The 19,414-nt window shown below is 36.7% G+C and overlaps 3 protein-coding genes across 5 annotated transcripts; 1 reads left to right on the top strand and 2 right to left on the bottom strand.

The window, feature by feature from the left end:
• Positions 1–52: 52 nt before the first annotated feature.
• On the bottom strand, positions 53–2,061 carry LOC121520361 (transmembrane protein 14C-like). 3 transcript variants are annotated; one of them, XM_041803762.1, is made up of 5 exons: positions 1,886–1,962; positions 1,663–1,740; positions 845–946; positions 671–758; positions 53–553 (listed from the first exon to the last, which is right to left on the bottom strand). In XM_041803762.1, exons 1-5 carry the CDS (start codon positions 1,908–1,910, stop codon positions 499–501), a joined length of 348 nt encoding a protein of 115 aa, XP_041659696.1. In that variant the 5' UTR covers positions 1,911–1,962; the 3' UTR covers positions 53–498. The 3 variants fall into 3 exon arrangements, with proteins under 3 accessions (XP_041659696.1, XP_041659699.1, XP_041659698.1); XM_041803765.1 differs by having other exon boundaries at positions 54–553; positions 1,925–2,061; XM_041803764.1 differs by having other exon boundaries at positions 54–553; positions 1,867–1,913.
• A 1,922-nt stretch (positions 2,062–3,983) lies between these two features.
• On the bottom strand, positions 3,984–6,819 carry pak1ip1 (PAK1 interacting protein 1). The gene is made up of 10 exons (XM_041803812.1): positions 6,498–6,819; positions 6,036–6,198; positions 5,836–5,956; positions 5,663–5,737; positions 5,531–5,583; positions 5,293–5,438; positions 5,028–5,125; positions 4,829–4,928; positions 4,526–4,655; positions 3,984–4,308 (listed from the first exon to the last, which is right to left on the bottom strand). The coding sequence occupies exons 1-10, from the start codon at positions 6,573–6,575 to the stop codon at positions 4,181–4,183; spliced, it is 1,092 nt and encodes a 363-aa protein (XP_041659746.1). The 5' UTR covers positions 6,576–6,819; the 3' UTR covers positions 3,984–4,180.
• Positions 6,820–7,613: 794 nt separating this feature from the next.
• Positions 7,614–18,913, top strand: LOC121519729 (poly(U)-specific endoribonuclease-C-like). The gene is made up of 7 exons (XM_041802576.1): positions 7,614–7,684; positions 10,854–10,953; positions 13,329–13,440; positions 13,518–13,639; positions 16,682–16,794; positions 17,980–18,133; positions 18,334–18,913. Exons 1-7 carry the CDS (start codon positions 7,674–7,676, stop codon positions 18,592–18,594), a joined length of 873 nt encoding a protein of 290 aa, XP_041658510.1. The 5' UTR covers positions 7,614–7,673; the 3' UTR covers positions 18,595–18,913.
• Positions 18,914–19,414: the final 501 nt, after the last annotated feature.

Raw genomic sequence — 19,414 nt, forward strand, 5'->3', positions numbered from 1 at the left:
TCTGCTCCAACAGTGACTCGTGGGAAGAAATCTGTCTGCACTAACAGGAAAAACACTTAGGAGGAGAGGCTGCCAACAGTGTGCAAGAGTGAGTCCTGCTAGACTGTTCAATGTTGGGCATGAGCCCTGGAAATTCTGCTGTCAATAATTTTAAAGAATAGACCAGAAAATGAGTTTTTTTCCTTTATTTGAAAAAAAAATCAGAATTTATTGTTTTTAAAAATCAGACACATGGAAAAAACTGCTTGCTATATTTTTTTTTTACTATTTTCAAATAAAGATTTTTTTTAAGAAATAGTCTCGCCTTGCATATTTTTTTCTTTTCAGTGATCAATCTCTGAAATTGTTATTTTTTCATTACATTATATATTCATATACAGAACCCTGCTGTAAGAGAAAAACTGAATATTTCTAGATTTACAGAAAAATGAAGAAATGTACTGGGGGTTTTTTTGGTAAAAAAAAGTACAAACAGAATATGCACATTTTTACACATATTTAAGATCGATGTGGTCTCTTTAGCATCAAGATGATTCTCAACAGCATCAGGCCACTGAAAATGAAATAAAAATATTTACAAACAAAACTGTCTCAAGGTTTAAAAAAATGTTGAAAGCAAAGCTCTCCATGATGCGGACTGTTGTAAATGAAACAACTACAGTTTTATTACCTTGCCAAAGTCATAAATCCAGCAGGCATGAACTTCCCAGAGTTAAAAAACCGCAGTCCCATCACCACAGCCAGAGTTCCCGAGGTGCCTGCATTTTAAAGTTTACAGAGATAGTTTGTGTCATGTGTTTGTGGACGCACTAGTTAGACTCTATGACACACTAAACTTGCTCACCTATTGACAGCCAGACATTCCTGGGATTTTGAGATATCAGATAAGCACCAACAGCAGCCAGCAGGCCGAACAGGAGCCCTGCAGCCAGAGAAGTGACACTACCTGAGGAGGAGAGAAAAGAAGGGGCTAAAGTCAGTTTTACACTTTATTTCAAAATATATGTTTTTGACCTCAAAACCAAATGAACCACATGTTCTAAGTAGTAACTGGTGTTAAGTGCAAGAGTAATCTGGTGTAAAATCCCAGTTTCATCATGTCTTGTGACACTCTGCTTGTGACTGACTTGCATACTTTTGTATTGAAGTAGATAAACTGGCACATCTGCCTGCCCTGTAACAACCCTAAACAGTATGACAGATGATTTACTGCAAGATATTAAGTGAAATGTTGCAGCTGAACTTCTGTAATGTCCAGGGAATCAAACCTAAGCTGTTTCAAAATGATTTAAAAACCTTATAACAAACAGAATTATTCATTTAAGTATTATAGTTCATTTCAACTTACGTGTATTTATCACCTTAAATTCAAAGAAATGACACAGTGGATTATCCTTTGAGAAACGTAGTGTTTTCTCTGGTGTATTCCTTTTTTTAATCAGGTAGATTTTTAACTTTTCTAAAGTTTACAGAGTGTCAATTTAAATAATAGTTTTTCCCAGATCAACTGCAAACAATCCTACTTTTGGTGATTTTGCATGTATACTCTGTGCATTCAGGTGGTTTCAAGCCTGGACAAAAGCTCTCCTAACAGGCTAATTTTCACGTACATAAGGAAAGAGCAGTGTTTTAAGCACGAACATGAGGGCGTGTCTCACCTACCTGCTTTCATGTAACCCATGATCCCTCCTGTTGACACCAGAGCAGCATAAATGAAGCCAATCCAGTCCACAGCCATGTCTAAAGACAGAAACTTCCTGGTTGAATACGTATTAAAATTACGAATATGCGATTGAGCCAAGTTTGTCCAAAATAAATGTAGCGTATCTGCAAATCTAGAGTCTATGAAAACAGAGGTACTTTTACTTTTAAAAATTGACGCTACCTCCACCAGTTTTGGCTTCAAGCATCGTCCTAACGTTACCTTTATTACTTCACTTCCGGGGTCACATAGCTCCAGTTCAAAATAAGTGCAAATGGTGGATCTAGTTTTGTGGTAAATGTTGCCTGAGTAAACTATCACGAAATATGCCTTATATCTAAAAAAAAACGATCTTGTCATTTAGACTGTAGACATACCCCACAAAATATAATCAAACGCTCTGGCTTTATCGCCTCCCTGTGGTGGCCGTTGGTAATAATTAGTATTATCACACGGGAGGGAGAGACGTTATGTTAAATATCAGCACTGCTTTTGTTTCATGTTGCAAAAGATGCGAAATCCCTCATCATGACACTGGCTTCGTCTTTTTTTCTGCTGTATTTTGCTCTAACTTCACGTTTGTCAAATTAATGTGGAAAATTAATATTTTTAAAAACAAAATGTTGCGCTAGTTGCATCAGTGCAGCAGTTCTTAATCATACCGGTAAATAACCAGTGTGATAAAACTCCCTTTTAAATTAACTGAACAAAATATTTATAAGGAGAAGTTTGGGATATAAAATAACATCAACCCAGGATTCAGGATTTTATTATTCTGCCCTCTCCATTTACACCTGCACATTTAACTAGTTGATGAGATGAATTTAAACTAGTTTACATGCTTTGGTCAGTTATAGTTTGTTAGCATTTTCAAGGAATTTAGGTATTCTAGTTGAGTTTTATTTTATTACTTTAAGACATGATTTTTAAGTTATTTTACTTTTTTTAAACCAGAGCAAAAACACACTTATTTTTAGATTTCTAGGTGTTTTAATTTCTAATTTCATTCTGCTTATTTCTGAAAGAAGTTTCATGGCATTTTATAGGGCATTTCACTGTTCTTTATTATTTGTTTTAAAATAATTTGGTTTTAGATTTTAGGTTGTTTTAATTTCAGACTCATGTAACACAAAGTTTAACAATACCTATAACACAAAACCAACAAAATATATAAAATAATAAAAAATAAGCATGACAAAAAAAAACATGCTTTGTATTCAACTAGTTGCAGCATTGAAGATGTATTCAACCTCGCTAGTTAACATGTAAGAACTGTAATGTAATTTATTGTAAGTATCATGTAGTAAATTGTGGTCTTTTTAACCCTTAGAGTCAAAAGCGAAGCTCTAAAATGATTACTAGTTAAGTAGTAAACTCCAAAATGTTCACCAGTTATGCTTATTTAGCCATAGACACTCAAAGCAGTGCTGATATTCAGTACAACAGCTGCACTGGCGGTAAAAAGTAATGTAGTTTGCATTGCACTAGTATTGTCTAGTGCCGGGGTTCTCAAACTTTTTGGGGCTAGGGGCCTCTTACAGGGCAGAAAATTTTCCAAGGACCCCCACATAACCCTCACGCTGATTAAACATGATAACTGCCATTGGTACCCCTAGATGCTGTATTTAAAACTCTTCAACCTAAATTCAAGCTCTTGTCCAGTTGAGTGTGGCTTCTTACTTTTTGCAATCTTTGAGCAGCCAAACAAGAAATCCTCTGTGCTCTCTCATGTGCTTTTTTTTATGCATGATGAGTGATAGATTTATGCTATTTCACAATCATATCTAAATTTTTACTGGCCCAAAGCTGAGTTATGTGGGAGTGATTGGTTTAGTATTGTTGTTTTATGGCACTGTGGTCCCTATATGTATTTATTTGATTTTTAATTACATGGCATTACTTGAATAATTTAGTTTGAATTATTTCGCAAACCCTCAAGCTATGGCTTGCTGACCCCCAGGGGCCCCCGGACCCCAGTTTGAAAACCACTGGTCTGGTGTTTTTCTGTGCTGTCTAATTGATTAAAATCCACACCACATTTCCCCGAGGGGATAAATAAAATATTCTAAAATTATATCATATTGTAGAAAAACGCTGTCTGATGTAATGTTTACAATATCCAGAATGCGTTTCCAAGACAGAGTGATACATAAAGTGAGAAGACCCAGTCATGTTGTGCTTAATACCAGCACTCATAGACTGCCTCTTGTCCAATCAGATTGGGTGGTCAGAACCATCTCTAATAATTCACAATATCACGTAAAAGAAAGGAATCCATTGATAATAAAAAAAAAAAATCTTTTATCGTTGCTTAGCTGAATTCAATTAATTTCTTTCTTACATCAGCAGATATGTATTCATGTCATGGGTATTTAACAGCTGTGCTTTATCATCTCCCTGTGGCAAATGCATGTGACCAAAAAAGTCAAGACATAAAAGAGTCCATTGCAAGAGTCCATTAATATTAATCAAATGCATTTATTTTGCTACGTGCTTTTTCCCACCATCCTTTTTCTTCTTCTTTTTTGGTTTGCTCTCATCTTCCAGGATGACTTCTTCTGTGGCAATACGGACTCTCTTTGTCTTTGACAGCTCCTGAGCTAGTTCTGTAGACAGAAAAGGACCATTACATTGACACAGACCGAAAAATAAAGAATCTCTTCAATTCATGAATCTACAGAGGATAGCTGCACCATCAGCAGATATAGTACATCCATATCAACATGGGAGCCACCATCCTCTCTATATCCTCTTTACCTACACCCATTTTTCTTTCATAACAATAAGACTGTAGTTTGTCGTCAGTGTTTGCAGGAAGACTACCTTTTGAAGATGTGGCTCCAGCTGCTGTTTCCTCAGTGCTCTGCTGCACTGTTGATGGTTTCCACACAGCGAGGCACGTCAGTCTAGCTGTTGTGTTCACTTCCCCCAGGAGAGAGGGTGACTCCAGCTCCTGTTGGGGTACATTTTAAATCAATAGCAGCTACAATTGCAGGTACAAAAGGGTTATTTGCTTTGCTTTTATTTAGCATTAAATATTACTTGTTCATGGAGTTTTGTATATGTTCTTAAAGGAAATAGTTTCTAAGTAAATTGATGATTAAATGTTAATAACATAAGTCTTGCCTCTTTGAGATGGAGCTTCCACATTTTGATAAATCCATCATTTGAAGCAGTCACCACCACACAGTAGTCCTCCATCATAAAGCTATCAACTGCTTTGACCCTGCCATCACAAAATGGAAAAAAAAAACACATTAACTCACTTTTACATACATACATACAAGGTGCAAGTGGATAAATTAACTACAACAAATAAATGTACCTTGTTTCATGAGCTTTAAACTCGGAAAGCCATTTCTCTTTTCCTATGTCACATAATCTCACAAATTCATCGTCTCCTGCAATGGCTACAATGGAGTTCTGAAAAAAAAAAAGAATCTTTTAAATGTACAAAGATGAAGGGATGCAACTTTTCAGCGTTTTTATTCTATCTGACATTTCTGTTATTCATCTCGTCATTAACAGTTTCATTAATAGTCATAATTATCATTACAAACACGTTTGTCATTCATGGTTGCAAAACTCACATTTAAGAACTTAACAGATGAGATCCTCTTTGGGTTTGTGATTGTTCCAGTCACAGAGGCTGTCTGCAGGTCATAGATGTCCATTTTATCATTTATGACGACCACATATTTATCCCCATCTGGAGACCATCTGACGATTTGTGCATCTGTTAAATATATCAAGAGAAAAAAGAATAAAATAACTTCCAACACTGCAACAAAAAAGTCCACTCATTACTCCATCCGAGAGGGGTCTTACTCTGTTTAATGTTCTTGATAAATGCTGATCTTCCATTGATTAGATTCCACGTTCTGGAAAGATAAAAAGATGATTTTTGACTTGTGATTTAAATAACCATGACCGACTGTCACATGAGGTGGAGAAATGTACCTGAGGGTCTTATCTGTCCCAACTGTGAGTGCAAGCTTCCCTGATGGGTGGACTGACAGCGAAGTAACATGACCTCTGAGGAAACAAGTAGAAAATAACTTTGCCCCATCTGATCCAAATAACACAACAACCGCACAAATCCAATCTTGTCAGAACCTCTTTCGTATACTTACTTGTGTGCTTTGATGGATTTCAGACACTCCCATTTCTTCGTGCTCCACACACAGACGAGTCCATCCTCTCCTCCACTCAGTAAATGAGCTGTCCCGTAAAACTCCAGGCAGGTAATGGTACCTGTGTGAAAAGAGGTCAGAAGTCAGTATCAGGGATTTTATGTCAACCAAAAAATTAGCTGGAGAGTTGAGACACTCACCGTCATGATGCAGCAAAGCTCCGTGTTCAACTCTCTTGCTCATGTCATAAAGCTGAATAGTCTCATCTTTGCTCCCTGTGACAACAAACCTCTCACTGGCTGCCACAGATGATACAGATGCTGTGTGGGCGTGATGGGTGAAATCTGCCTCTGCTGTCCATTCCTGCGTGACAACCAAAAAACAAGGGATAGGTATTCTTAATAAGGACAGCTGTAATATTTGAAGGCAAGGACTTCAGTAGGAAATCACCTGAACCGTGATTACACAGTGTATCATTTGTGTACAGCTCATATTGTGTATTTTAACAGTTTAAGAAATAGGCCATTGCCTCTAAGAGTTATACCACAGAAAGACTCCATCATACTGACATTTCAGTTTAGTTTACAAGCTCTAGAAATCAGACAATACGAGGCAGATCAGATCTCAGGTGAACATATCATAAACAGCAAAGCCACACTTACTTTCTCATCTGTGTTCACTCGGTAACCAACTGTCACTTGTTCGTAGCTCCCAGCTATCAGCTCCAGTACAGCTGCCATGTTTCACGCTAGAGTAGGCTAAGCTATCAGGCTAGTTAGATTTAGTTAAACTTCAGCGTTCCAGTTTTGATTCTGACACCTTTTTTGACGAACAGCTACTAAAACTCGTTATGAATACATACACTAGAAACAACGAGAAAATAAATAACGCATACAGCTTGCGTTACCTATTTAATATAACTATCAACAATCATTTTTCACCAGACCCTCCTCACACTCCAAAACAACGTGGGGGCCTGCTGCGCTTGCGCGGAAGTCTATTTCCTACCCGTTTGCGGACGGTTCCTTCAAAATAAAAGCCACTTGTGTCGTACTCAGGTTTATCATTAGCCAGTGTGAATATGCATTTTCATTGTTATCAGGCATGTCTTTTCAAATGCGTACCATTAATATTTTTTCATCAAGATACATCAAAATCAGAGAAAGATCTGGCAAAACATTATTCGGTCTTGTGATTCATTTCTAAATATGGAAATCGTTGTGGAGGAGCAATGCTGTCCAGATGTTTATATTGATAAACTTATATGGGCCTTATAATTCATGATTCTCTGTCACTAAAACCAGTAGGTCTCAAATTTAGAAAAGATGTACTGGTTCTTATTCTATTTATGAATACATTTGGATTTCCTTAGGTAAACTAAAATTCAGAGTTTGGTTTTTGTTCCATTTGATTTTAATTGCATTGGACCAAATTAACATTTTCATGGTTTTTGGAATTAAGAAATTGCAAATGCTACGATGCTATAAACACTGTCGAATTTCATAAAATTACTCCAGAAAAATAAAATTAAGGTAAAACTAGAGAACAAATGTTAATCTGTGCTTTATATTTTGTTAGTCTAAAGTTGTACTAGTTCTGTACCAGTGTTAGACATCCTTTTATTTAACCTGAGCCTACTGTGCATTAGTAATATGACCACAGACTTGGATCCGCCTTTTAATGACGAAAAGGAGGGGTGCAGCTGTTTTCCTGTGCTGTGATTGGCTTGTTGTCGTTGACACGTCATGATTGATGTTTCAGATAACTGTCCGCATGAAACGGTGCTTTTGTTAGGGGATGTGACAAGTCAGTGCGAAGTTTCTCCACTACACGGGACCATGTCAAGAAGGTAAGTCTTGGTAGAAAATTAAAAAGTAGCCTAACATCATAAGTACGATTCCTGAAGGTTCTTCTTCAGTTCCTGATTGGTGCATGTTTCACGAGGACATTTTGAGACACTTTTCGACCCTTTGAGACGTTTTTCCTGTCAAGACTGAAATATTTGTAGTAAACACTGGCTGCACTGTAACATGACACTTCTTGGTGAGATGTCGACAAGAAGTAAAGATGTACTTTCGTGGTCCACGCAAACGCATACTATCCTCCAGTTTAGGACAAACAGCTGTTTCAGCGAAGATTAAAGGTTTGAACTGTGTATTTCTGGTTGGTGCTGCTGCATGTAGCTTATGTGAGTGCAGCTGGATCTGGTAGTGATTATAGTGGATTGAATTATACAGCAGAACAAACGGTACACATTGGAGTAGAGCCTTTCAATCAGCAGCAAATGTTTTCCTCCTTGTGACACTCATAACTGCGCTGACTAATTTAAGAACAGAGAAGTTTCTGTATCTCTGTCCCCTTCCTGTCATTTGCTTCTTACTCAACTTTTTTCCAGTGTGACAAATATTTTTGTTTCTTTGGAAGTAAGGGTGTGGCAATTATTAAAAATTCTTGATATTTTTAATGGCATTACCAGTTTTTGATCACAACAACAGTAAAGATGAGATTTTGCAGACTGAAGGGTGTAAACAGTATAAAGAATACCTCTCATGGACTCAAGTATATACCTCAAGACCTTATTCTTTTTAACATGGCGAGCAGGATGAAAAAAAGCACACTGAGGGTTTGTTTTTTGGTCTCTCTCATGTTACAACCCATAAAAAAGCTGTGCAGCTGGTCCTTGATAAAGAAGGTGGGTCAAATCATGGAGCCCAGCTGGTACAGTTGTTTTATTCTGTTATTGTTTTCTTTAACGAAAAGATCCATAATAGCAAGACTTATTCAACTCTATGGGTACACTTAAGGCCAGCCTTTCATCAAAAATATCCCGCTGTGAACTGGATGATTTGGCTCTCCTATGAATTTGAAGTGCAGCACTGATAAGCTCTTGTAGGACTGATTATTCAAAGTTCCATGATGCAACAACTACCTTTCAACAAATTAGATATACACAAACAGAGACAAAGTAAAGTAAATATATAATCTGACATTTAAAATTTGCAATATGAGACAATTCTAGTAGTTTGTGTTTGAAGAAACAGTGGGCCTTTTACAAATTTTGATTAAATTGTTACTGGTGATTGAATTTGGAATGATCTGCTTTGCATTTACTCTAATCTAGTGTTGTTTGCAGGGGTTTTGACATCGCTATTTTCAAAATCAAATAAAAAATTATCTTCTTAGATGTCAAGAAAAGAAAAAACTGTGTGAATATGATGCTATGCCTTTACATTTGACACTGTCAACCACAACCAACAATGGCAGACAATGGGTATCCCCCAAGGGTCAATTGTTGGCCCTTTGTTTTTTAGTCTGTTTATAAATGATTTGCCCAAAACTTGTCCAGAGGCTGGTGCCCAGCTTTATGCTAAGGATTTGATCATTTATGCTCACCTAGCAAGGCAGCAGAGATCCTAAATGAGTACATGTGTGATGTCCATCTGTGGCTGGAACACTGTCATCTTGAATTTAAATAAAACCTTTTCGATGTGTTTCTCCATTAGGAAACAGACCTCACTTGAATGATTTTGTGTTAAGATAAAGAATAAGGAAATTGATTAGATTAGTGAATAAAAGTTATAGGGAGTGATCTTAGATCCACAGCTCAGCTTTGATAAATGTGTGAAGAAAATCACTAAAACAGTAAAGAGCGACCTGATTTGTTTTAACTTAGTTAAGCATTTTATACCAACTCTGGCAGCCTAAGTGTTTATGCACTGTATGATTTCCTCTAATTTCTCATATTGTATGACCGTATGGGCTCAAGCATCACCCTCAACAATTACAAATATGTCATCACTGTACAATAAGGCTCCAAAAATAATAGAAAAAAAGTCCATTCTGAAAAAACACAATCTACTGAGTTTTGAAAGCTTCATGCAATTTTCCTACCTCAAATTAGGTAAATGTGTTCATAAACTTGCCCCTGTACATTTGTCCAAATTTATTTGGAGACAGGACAACAGCAGAGTAACGAGAAGCACAGTAAATGGAAATTGTGACATATAAAAGCATAGATCAAAATTCTCCCAGTTAAAGGCTGTAAACTCTGGAATTCATTAACCAACTGAAATAAAACTAATCACAGACTCAAAAGCATTTATAACAAAGGCCTAGTGTTAGCTGACAGTCAGCCTGAGATATACACAGTTTTAGACTGTCATTTTTAGACTTCCTAATTGTACTGGGTTATAGAATTAATGTATTGCCTTTTCTTTGTGGTTATGTATTTATTTTCACTTCATTCTGTGTACAGTGGCATTAAGCTATATGCTGTTAAATGCTGGACATTTTGTGAACTGTTTACTCTAAGGCCTAACTACCTACCCGAGTTAAAAATTAGTAATCATTATAAAATCTCTGTGCATAGTGGCCTTATGCTTTATAGTGAAAGTACGTTAAACTGCATTATCCTTTCAAATAAATAAATTCAATTCAGCAACCAGTGACAATATACAGGATTTTTGTACTAGATTTTACTGATGGATGTCAGAGTAACATGTTGAAAAAGCAGCCATAAATGTGTATAACTGCTGTTATCCACAGAACCACAGGATGGTTTAGGTTTGACATACTAAACCAACTTAAGGCTCACAACTGTTGTCTAAATAAGTCCAGCACATAATCATAAAAGGAAACAGTGGTTAGTAAGAGGTTTCTTGCATGGGTGATGACATGTTTGGTTGGTTTTACTGATAGATTATTCAGCCATGGTATCTAATAAAAACTCCTACAACCTGCTCTGACTGACAGAAAGGCCGTGGAACTTCTGCCTGGCAATTGTATGCCTCCACAAGACAAACAAGTCACAGCTGAAATTTTTCCACTATGTAAAGTCAGAACATCTGCCGAAAAGATTGTGTAGTCTGTGAACTCTCTCTTGATGAACCAAATCCAAATAACTCCACTTTGGCATCCTTTATGAGTGTGAGCAGATTTCTTCAGTGTCCAAACAGACATATTCTATTTAACTAGCACGGCTCCTCATTAATTTTCTGCATTTGTATGTTATTTTACAGTCAGAAGGCAGACCATGAGCTCACTGAGGTGCTCAACCAACTGTGGCGTCTGGACACCAACCGTTTTGAACCAAGGACTGATTACATCATTAACCTCCAGGTAAGCATGGAGTCTGCCAGCATTGCTCCTCTGCAGTGCAAAAAAGTCAAATATACAGTAACTGCAATGTATGCAGACCTGATCACTAGAGTCCCTGTCCTAACTGAATAATAAAGGCATTTTTTCAGCACTGATGTATAATGTTATGGTTGCTTTACCAGGGTAACAGGAAAACAGGAAAAGGACCAGCTGAAGGTGGCTGTTGCAGAGCTAGATGCAATAAAATGATTATATAAAACAAATGGAGATAACAAACAGGACGTGGTGGGGAGGCGGGCTATAATCAAAGCCAGAAGACAATCCAACACAGGAAAGAAGATTCAAGATGAAGCAAACAGGAATTTAAAGTCCTAAAACAGGCAAAAAAATGTGTAAGGTGGAGTGTTTGTTCCCAAATATAGATCTTAAGTAACAAGAGTCACATAATAAACATAGGAGAGGGCAGTGCTTTACCTTTAAATTTCACAAATTACCTACTAGGCCTCCTGGATGTGGATTGTTCTCCTCTTTTTTTATTTATTTATTTATTTTTTTTAGATTTATTTTTGGGCATTTTTGTGCCTTTATTAGATAGAGGAGGACAGTGGATAGAATCGGAAACAGGGTTAAGAGTGGGGGAGAGACATGCGGTAAAGGGCCTCGGGCCAGATTCGAACCCAGGCCGCCCACGTACATGGGGAGCACCTTTAACCACTAGGACACCTGCTCCCCTGTTCTCCTCTTTTTAATGCTTGGAAAAGGGGATGCACATTGTTTGACATTGCAGTGCTGTTTGTAGTCCTCAAGAAGGCAAATGAGGCTTAGCTCAACTGTTAATTAATTTCACATATAATGCAAATTTAATTCTAAGAAATTACTTTGTTTTTCATGACTGAAGGTCTATTTTTGTAGAAGAATGCTATGTATCTATTATTTATTGTAGAATTTTGTTTGTCTTGTTCTATGTCTTCTGGTTTGATTATCACAATAAAAGGAACAGCTCACTTCTAGTACAGGAGACTTTTGTTGTTCTCTACAATAAATATTAAAAAAGGGCTGTGTAAATCGTCATAGGCTTGAATGAGTTTTGAAATATTTGAATATATGTTGGCTATAACACAGTATTGTGCATCTCAGCTCAGAAAGAACCTGAAAGAGTTGAAAGCAAATAACTGTATTTGAGCACATTTGTCATTATGTGACACAATCTAGTGATTTCATTGCAACCCAGAACTCAAAACCATTGGGTTGGCCATATGACATGTCTTTCATCAGGTGGATCCATTTTGCAAAGCTTCAAGCTAAAACACTTGTTCACGGTCAGAGAAAGACGGGACCAATCAACATCATCTGAGGAGCTGTAGGCATAGTTTAGTTTAACTGCAAGCCAGTAGACAGTGGGGGCTGATGAAGAGATTAGCGCTGATACAAAAATACTGGCAGTTTTAAATTATATATATATATAGAGAGAGAGAGAGAGAGAGAGGTATTTCATGCATTTATTTGTAAAGGAGGACAGTGGATAGAATCAGAAACAGGGATTAGAGAGTTGGCGAGATGCATGCGGGAAAGGAGCCTCAGGCCAGGCTTGATGCTGGGCACCATTACCACTAGGCCAGCTGCACCCCTATAGTGGAAGTTTTGTAAGAACTGGACAACAATTCTTCATTGAAAGAAGAGAAAATAATCGCACTAAAAGTTTTTTTAGCCAACTGGCTCCACTGATAGTTAACAACGATAACTGCTGCTTGTCTAGCTAATGATATGTAGTTAATTCACAGGCACGACGAACACCTTACTCGCTCATACAGTAAGTTTTGTTGCTCTGATCAGCATGTAATGAATTAAACAGACCATTCATCCAATCACCCACTAAGATGTTTTTTGGAAGGTTAAGCCTTGTAAAGGCTGATGCTCAGATGGATGGGAGATAAGTCATTGGTTATGTAAAACAGTCTATCTGGTGTGTCAGGTTGCATCCACTGCCCTGATGCTCTGCTACATGTGCTGTAGACAATACAGAAAATAAAAACTAAGGGGTTGGAGAGTTGGCTGGACACGCAATGTAATCGCCTTAGTTATGAAACACCTTAGGGCTAGTTTTCCTGCATTTGACTTTGCTTAGAAGGAGATTCATAAAGGTGCATTTAAAAAAATAGGCCTCAGCATGTGTGGTAGGCCTGAATCAGACCGTGATTACAACCCAAATATAACTTTGCATGTAACAGACTATTTACACGAACTATTGTTTGCACATACAATATAACATGTCATTTGTGTCACATGGAAAGTTCTTAAGTTGTGTTGGAAATGTCCAGTGTCACTGTCTCTTTGTCAGCTTTCATCCCTTTGCAGATAACATTTGCTTAAGTCTGTTGTTTTTGTGTTTAAATCAGGGGAGGGCAGGTTACGTTGCTCAGGGCAGTAACTATGCCAGAGACCGGGCTCGTGCTCCGCTCTTCACATACGTCAATGAAAACAAACTCAAGAGTATTGAGACATATGCACGTAAGTAGAATTCCTTAACAACTCTGTTTTTTCCTGAAACCTCTTCGTTTTTACAAGCATGTCTGTTTTTATTGCAGATTTCATCAACTTACTGGACAACTATGAGTCATCCACAGGCGTTTCAGAGATTGTCACATCAGAGGAGCTGCAGGAGAACAGACTCTTCATCAACTCCATGATGGAGACAGAGGTTATGAAGGTGCAGTAGCCTTTAGAGAGGGAGATGTCACTTTAACACCTCTGTCATCACAAACAAACACAAACAGATCTCAGCTGTTTACATACCTGATTACTTCCTGAAATGCTGACAGACCTTTGAGGTGTGTCTGACAAGTTTAAAAAAAGGTTTTAAGCTAATAAAGGTCAACTCCTACAGTATCAGCCACTATTTACCGTTGCATGTAACTTTCTGTTACTTGTGAAACTTCATGTCCTAATTTCTTATCTTAGTTTAATTACAGGCCCTTAAATATGTGCGCTTTTCTTGGCATGATGTACTTTATTTTTGAAGGCTTTCCTTCCATGTTTAAGGGAAAAAGTATTTTTTTATTGTGTATGTTGCCAACAGCAAGAGGGTTAACAAGCATGCAAAGGCAAAAGTAAAAATACTACCAAATTCCTAAACAAAAGTATGTCAAGTTGGACATACTATAAAAATAGACAAAAAGTTACAAAAAATCCCCCAGGACAAGTTATGTTCCAATTAATTCATCATGAGTACAAATGCCTCTAATATAAGGGATCTTCTATTTTACCTTAGCTAAAAAGTCTCAAGTACACACTTTGTCTGATGGGATTGCAAAGAAGGAGAAGAATATAAAGATGTTTAACTGATCATTACTTTATGATTTTAGTAAATATATGTATTTTAAAATCAAAATGAGGTTTTATTTAGTTACTTTCCAGTTGGCCATATTCTGAAAACATCAACAACTACAACCAAAACAACTTGTAGTATAGCAACCAGGAGTTAAGTGTATGTCTCAGTTTAATGCTTGTTTTTGGTCGGTATACATTATTTTAAAAGGATGTTAAAGGTCAGATATTGTGCAAAATACACTCTTTCAGGTTTTTCTAAAAAATATGTTCCCCTGGCCAGTCCACAAAACCCTAGTATTTCAGAACCCCTCCACCTTTCAGAAAATGTGTGCTGAAACAGGCCGTTCGCAGATATTTCCCTCATGATGTCATGTGTGGTGTTAGCACCGCCCCCAGGTTCAGCTGGCCCTCCCCTCTTGGAAGAAAGTTCAGCCACATCCATTTCCTGAGAGGATTGTAGTCAGGAGCGGAGTCAGACAGCTCATTAACATTTAAAGCCACAGAAACAGCTCGTTCTGAGCAGGGCTGAAACAGATTGGTTTTTAGACATGCAAATATCCAATACTATAGTGTTTTTTCAGCAAAAAACTTCACAGGCATGTTTTGGGGACCTCTGAGACCAATAGAAACTTATCTTAATAGGATAAAATAGGTGACCTTTAAATGACTTGGCAGAGACATCTGACTGAAAATGTTTTACCTGATCTTTAAAAGATTGTAGTTTAATTTTTATAAATATTTGCTTGTTTTGTGTTTTAGTGTAATGTTATGCAATTACAACACATTTAACAATATATGTGAGAGCTTTCTGGGGCCCAGCCAAATTGGGGGCCAATTGAGGTCAGCAAAACCATGGTCTATTGTATTTTTAAGCTGTGATACCCATATTTTATTTTTTACCTGAATAATAACCACTCTTATCAAAGCAATTTTTTTTTTTCATTTATTTATGCTTAAGTATATAGCCTTATTTAAAACGTAATCCCCTTTTCTTAAAGCCAAATTAAATTAATTAAATGTGGGCAGAATAGGTTGTGAAATGCTGTTTTAAAAGTAGTAGAAATGAGTTTAAAATGGCAAAAATGGGTTAACAGAGGCAAGAAATGGGTTTACAGTGGCAAGAATTAAATTGTATCAAACGGTAAAATGTGGTTAAAGTTGGCAAAAATGGGTGCAGAAAGTGCTGAAAAGGGGTAAATAGTGGCAAAATGTGTCTACAGAGGTAACTATAAGCAGAAAGTGGCAAACATGGTTAAAAACTGGCAGAAATGGGCAGAAAAGTGGTGAAATAGTTTAAAAGTGGCAGAAATGTGCAAAGGGTGGTGAAATGGGATGAAAAAGTGACAAACATCTAACAAGCAAAATTTGGCAGGAAAAAAAATTGATGAAACAGGGTTAAAGGTGTCAAAATTTGGCTTTAAATGGCAAAAATGGGTAGAAAGTGGCAAAAAATGGCAAAATTGCAAAAAATTGATGAAAAGTAGCAAATAGTAGTGGCAAAAATGGGGAGAAAAGGTAGTTTGGATTTAAAGTGTCAGAAATAAATACAGAACTTCTAGCCAAATCTGAGGGCAGGCTGGTGTATGGCTGCTCATTGTTGCTAGAAAATCTACTAATTGTGTTTCTGCTTCTCTTGGCAAAGACATTTGAAAAAGATGTTTTAATCTCAATAAGGTATTCCTGGTTCAATAAAGGTTAAAATAAAAGAGGTGTTTTTTATTTATCCTTTATTTTAACAGGAAGAACCCACTGAGACAGAAGGCTTTTTTCCAGGTATACCCCACGCCAAATTGATAAAAGACAGGGTAAAAAACATATATCACAGTTAAAATTATTACAAATACATACATAAACAGGTAACTATACTTGCAACTTCATGCCCAGGTTTAAAAGTCACACAGTCAAAGTCAAATTTTGAAGCAGTTGCGTTAATTTTCCTTACATAGTTCAAACACAAAGTCTTTAAAGATACCATATGACACAAAAGAGAGCAGCCTTGGCATTTTCTGAAAATTATTCCACACAATAAATTCAGCAACACTAATAGCAGTCTCTCAGATGTAAACCTTGGTGTTTTAGGTGAACCAGTACTGAGATCTGGAAAATGGGGCCAATATTAAAAATGTATGTCATAATTTTGCTGTCAAGTAAAGGAACCTGAGAGTAAAATGGCCCTGGGCTTCAAGGAGTTGTTTATTTTACATGCATTTTTTAGAAGTCCTTGTAAGCCTGAAAGTCAATTTTTCTTTAATACACTTCTAAACATTTCAGCATTTCCAACATCAAGACTAACCTTTCAGTCTCAAATGCATACTATTTTAGTCCTACAACTATATTTTTGCATGATACTGTTCTTCCACACAATCCTATTTTCACCTGAAATGTAGTATCACTAATAGTACACGTATTTTTTAATTTACAGTGTGCTCACAAGTATCTGGTTGGGAAGGGGCAGTCACCTTCAGACCCTGCACAGTTCAAGAAACAGCTGTATGACATCTGGTTTCGCCTCTACCACAGGGACCGGAGTGGAGGGTGAGTATCAGACAAACAGCAGGGGGCGCTAACGTTATGTTTCAAGAGGACAATCTCAGGTTTACTCATCTACAGAAGAACCGGTAGGAGTCTGTCTTTATCAGCTTCAGGAGGACTGCTGTCCTGTGTCTGAGTCTGATGACATGGAAACAGTGAATGAGTTTTCCTCACAAGACACAATAAGGAATAATGACATGAATAAATGAAAAAGAAATGAAGTTGAGTATAGCCGGTGTTCTCTTCTTTAGATAGTATATGTTGTTATCCTGATTAGGATTAATACAATTAAGTTATAAATACGAAATAAAAAAAGATGAAATACTAATTTTCTATAGCTTTCAACTCCATTGTGTGGTCTTTTTTAGTAAATAAAGTTTTGCTTGGAATTATTAAACTGCTGCTTCATTTCTACAGATATTATAAAACATGCCAGGGTTAAGTTTAGATAGATTTGATTTCCAAGTACGGTGCTTAACAAATTTATTAGACCACCTGTCACATTTGTCTCAGAGACCATCCAACATCATGAAGTGCTTTAATGTGGACTCTTTCATTTTCAGTGAGCTCTCCACATTTTACCATTTTGAACAGGAATGAGGAATTTCAAACTGACTTCACCTTTTTATACCCAAATATGAGCCGGCTCACTGGGCTTCTCTGAGAAGTCAGAAATTAATCAAGCATAACATTCAGCCACTAAAACTCATTTTTCTGTTTAGGAATGCAAGTAATTAACTATAATTTGACATATTAATCAAGAAATAATTATGTGCTTTACTGTTTTTTTTTTTTAGTTTTTTTGTAAATCAGTAAATTTTAAAATTCATGGATAATAATAATAATTATATTTAAGCATTAAAAATATCATTTGGGTTAAAGAGCTTGTACATATTGGTGTGTTAACATTGCAGAAACATAAAAAAAATCATTTTGGTAATTACCAATGCTGTTAATATAGGGCAGCTTTGGCATAAACCTTACTTTGGGTGGTGGTGGTCTAATTTATTAAGCACTGTATTTCTTTTAACTAAGTGCTGCAGGTAATGGTGCCTGTTTTGCTTTTGTTCTTTATTCAGGCAAAAACAATGAAAGAAGGAAATGAATTTCAAAAGACTAGCAATATGTGGGTGTTCATAGAGACATTGTTATTCTACATCTTAAAACTTTTTTGTTTATTTATTTCAGTGAGGATTCTTGTGGCTTTGAACACGTGTTTGTGGGAGAAACCAAGTACGGCCAGGAGATCATGGGTCTTCACAACTGGGTGCAGTTCTACCTGCAGGAAAAACATGATCATGTTGACTACAAAGGATACAAAGCAAGAGACAACAAAGATTCAGTAAGAAAATACAGGGGAGCCATATGCACTGTGAAGACACTAAACATGCTTGTTTCTGTATGAACTCTTTAAGTGGCCTACCCCAACATTTTTTTCTGATTTTAAAAAAATGTTTGCCTTACTGAAACTCAGCCACACAGTGAAATTATTTTAGTAACATTATGAGGTCTTTAATGAGTCTGTTCTTCATTATTTTACAGCCGGATGAAGATGATCATGTCCTGAACCTGCAGTTCAGTTGGAAAGGCCTGGTGAAGCCGGTAGGAGGCTCCTTCATTGGTGTCAGTCCAGAATTTGAGGTAGCCCTCTTCACCATCATCTTCCTCATGTCGACTGAGAAGATGACGTCTGTTGTTGTGAAAGTGGATGAGTACGTGCTGGAGCTGGTTGTCTATCGGCATGGGCGATCCATCGGCACGTCATTCCCGAAACTGCTCAGCAGCAACAACAGGGATTTGTAATAATCCAGGAGTTACCTAATTTCATTAACAGTTATTTTTACATTTTGATATCATTCTGATGTAGTATAAATTAGAGACAAATCCAAATTTTTGCACTAAAACTCAGGTTTAAACTGTGTATATACCAAGTTTTAAGCCTGATTTCTTCAATTTTATGGGTTTAATGTATGCATCCTTGAAGTTTCCTTGGAATTAATAAACTATCTATCTATCTATCTATCTATCTATCTATCTATCTATCTATCTATCTATCTATCTATCTATTACCAGGTATTAATCATTTAACTGTTATATTTTGTTTACCATAATGGAATAAATACTTTTTTTCAAAAAATAATGTTGGCATTTTTTTCCTTCCTTGTTGGTTAATATGGGTTGCAAGAATTAGGAGATTAAACTTTTAAGCTGCTTAGTTGGTCTGTGGTTATGTCTCCAGCTCCTGTTATGTCAAACAGCCATAGATGCCAAAATAGTACATGATATTTTGCCCTGCAAAATGTCTGTCAGATGGACTTCCCGTAACCTGAAGTTTTCCTCGACCCCCTTACACTGAACAAAATAGCTACATTAAGGCATGAATGTAATATCCCAGTAACTAGTTGGATTTTGTTTTGCTATGTTACATGGTGGCTAGTTTTAAAACGGCTGGAAGATTTGTGCTCTTATGAAATCAGCAGTGGAACTTAACCTTAGATCATGAAATATATGTAAATCGTCAAGAAAGAATGACTAACAGCTTTGTATTGATACGGTGAGGTCTGTACTGGCTTTAGAAATAAATTGAAATGACAATGTTGCCTGCAAGACTCAACTCAGGGAA

Source organism: Cheilinus undulatus, linkage group 13 (assembly GCF_018320785.1).
Source record: "Cheilinus undulatus linkage group 13, ASM1832078v1, whole genome shotgun sequence".
Classification (NCBI taxonomy): domain Eukaryota; kingdom Metazoa; phylum Chordata; class Actinopteri; order Labriformes; family Labridae; genus Cheilinus; species Cheilinus undulatus.

Bases quoted from the DNA above. Each gene is read 5' to 3' on its own strand.
- LOC121520361 (XM_041803762.1), bottom strand. From the start codon at position 1,910: ATGCTTGAAGCCAAAACTGGTGGAG. The intron at 947-1,662 runs GTAGGTGAGACA...TCTCCTCCTCAG, and splicing joins CATGGGTTACATGAAAGCAG to GTAGTGTCACTTCTCTGGCT. The intron at 759-844 runs GTGAGCAAGTTT...TTTAAAATGCAG, and splicing joins GAATGTCTGGCTGTCAATAG to GCACCTCGGGAACTCTGGCT.
- pak1ip1 (XM_041803812.1), bottom strand. From the start codon at position 6,575: ATGGCAGCTGTACTGGAGCTGATAGCTGGGAGCTACGAACAAGTGACA. The intron at 5,957-6,035 runs GTGAGTGTCTCA...CTTTTCACACAG, and splicing joins AGCTTTGCTGCATCATGACG to GTACCATTACCTGCCTGGAG. The intron at 5,584-5,662 runs GTACATTTCTCC...TTATCTTTCCAG, and splicing joins GGGACAGATAAGACCCTCAG to AACGTGGAATCTAATCAATG.
- LOC121519729 (XM_041802576.1), top strand. The intron at 13,640-16,681 runs GTGCAGTAGCCT...TTTAATTTACAG, and splicing joins TGGAGACAGAGGTTATGAAG to TGTGCTCACAAGTATCTGGT. The intron at 16,795-17,979 runs GTGAGTATCAGA...TATTTATTTCAG, and splicing joins CACAGGGACCGGAGTGGAGG to TGAGGATTCTTGTGGCTTTG.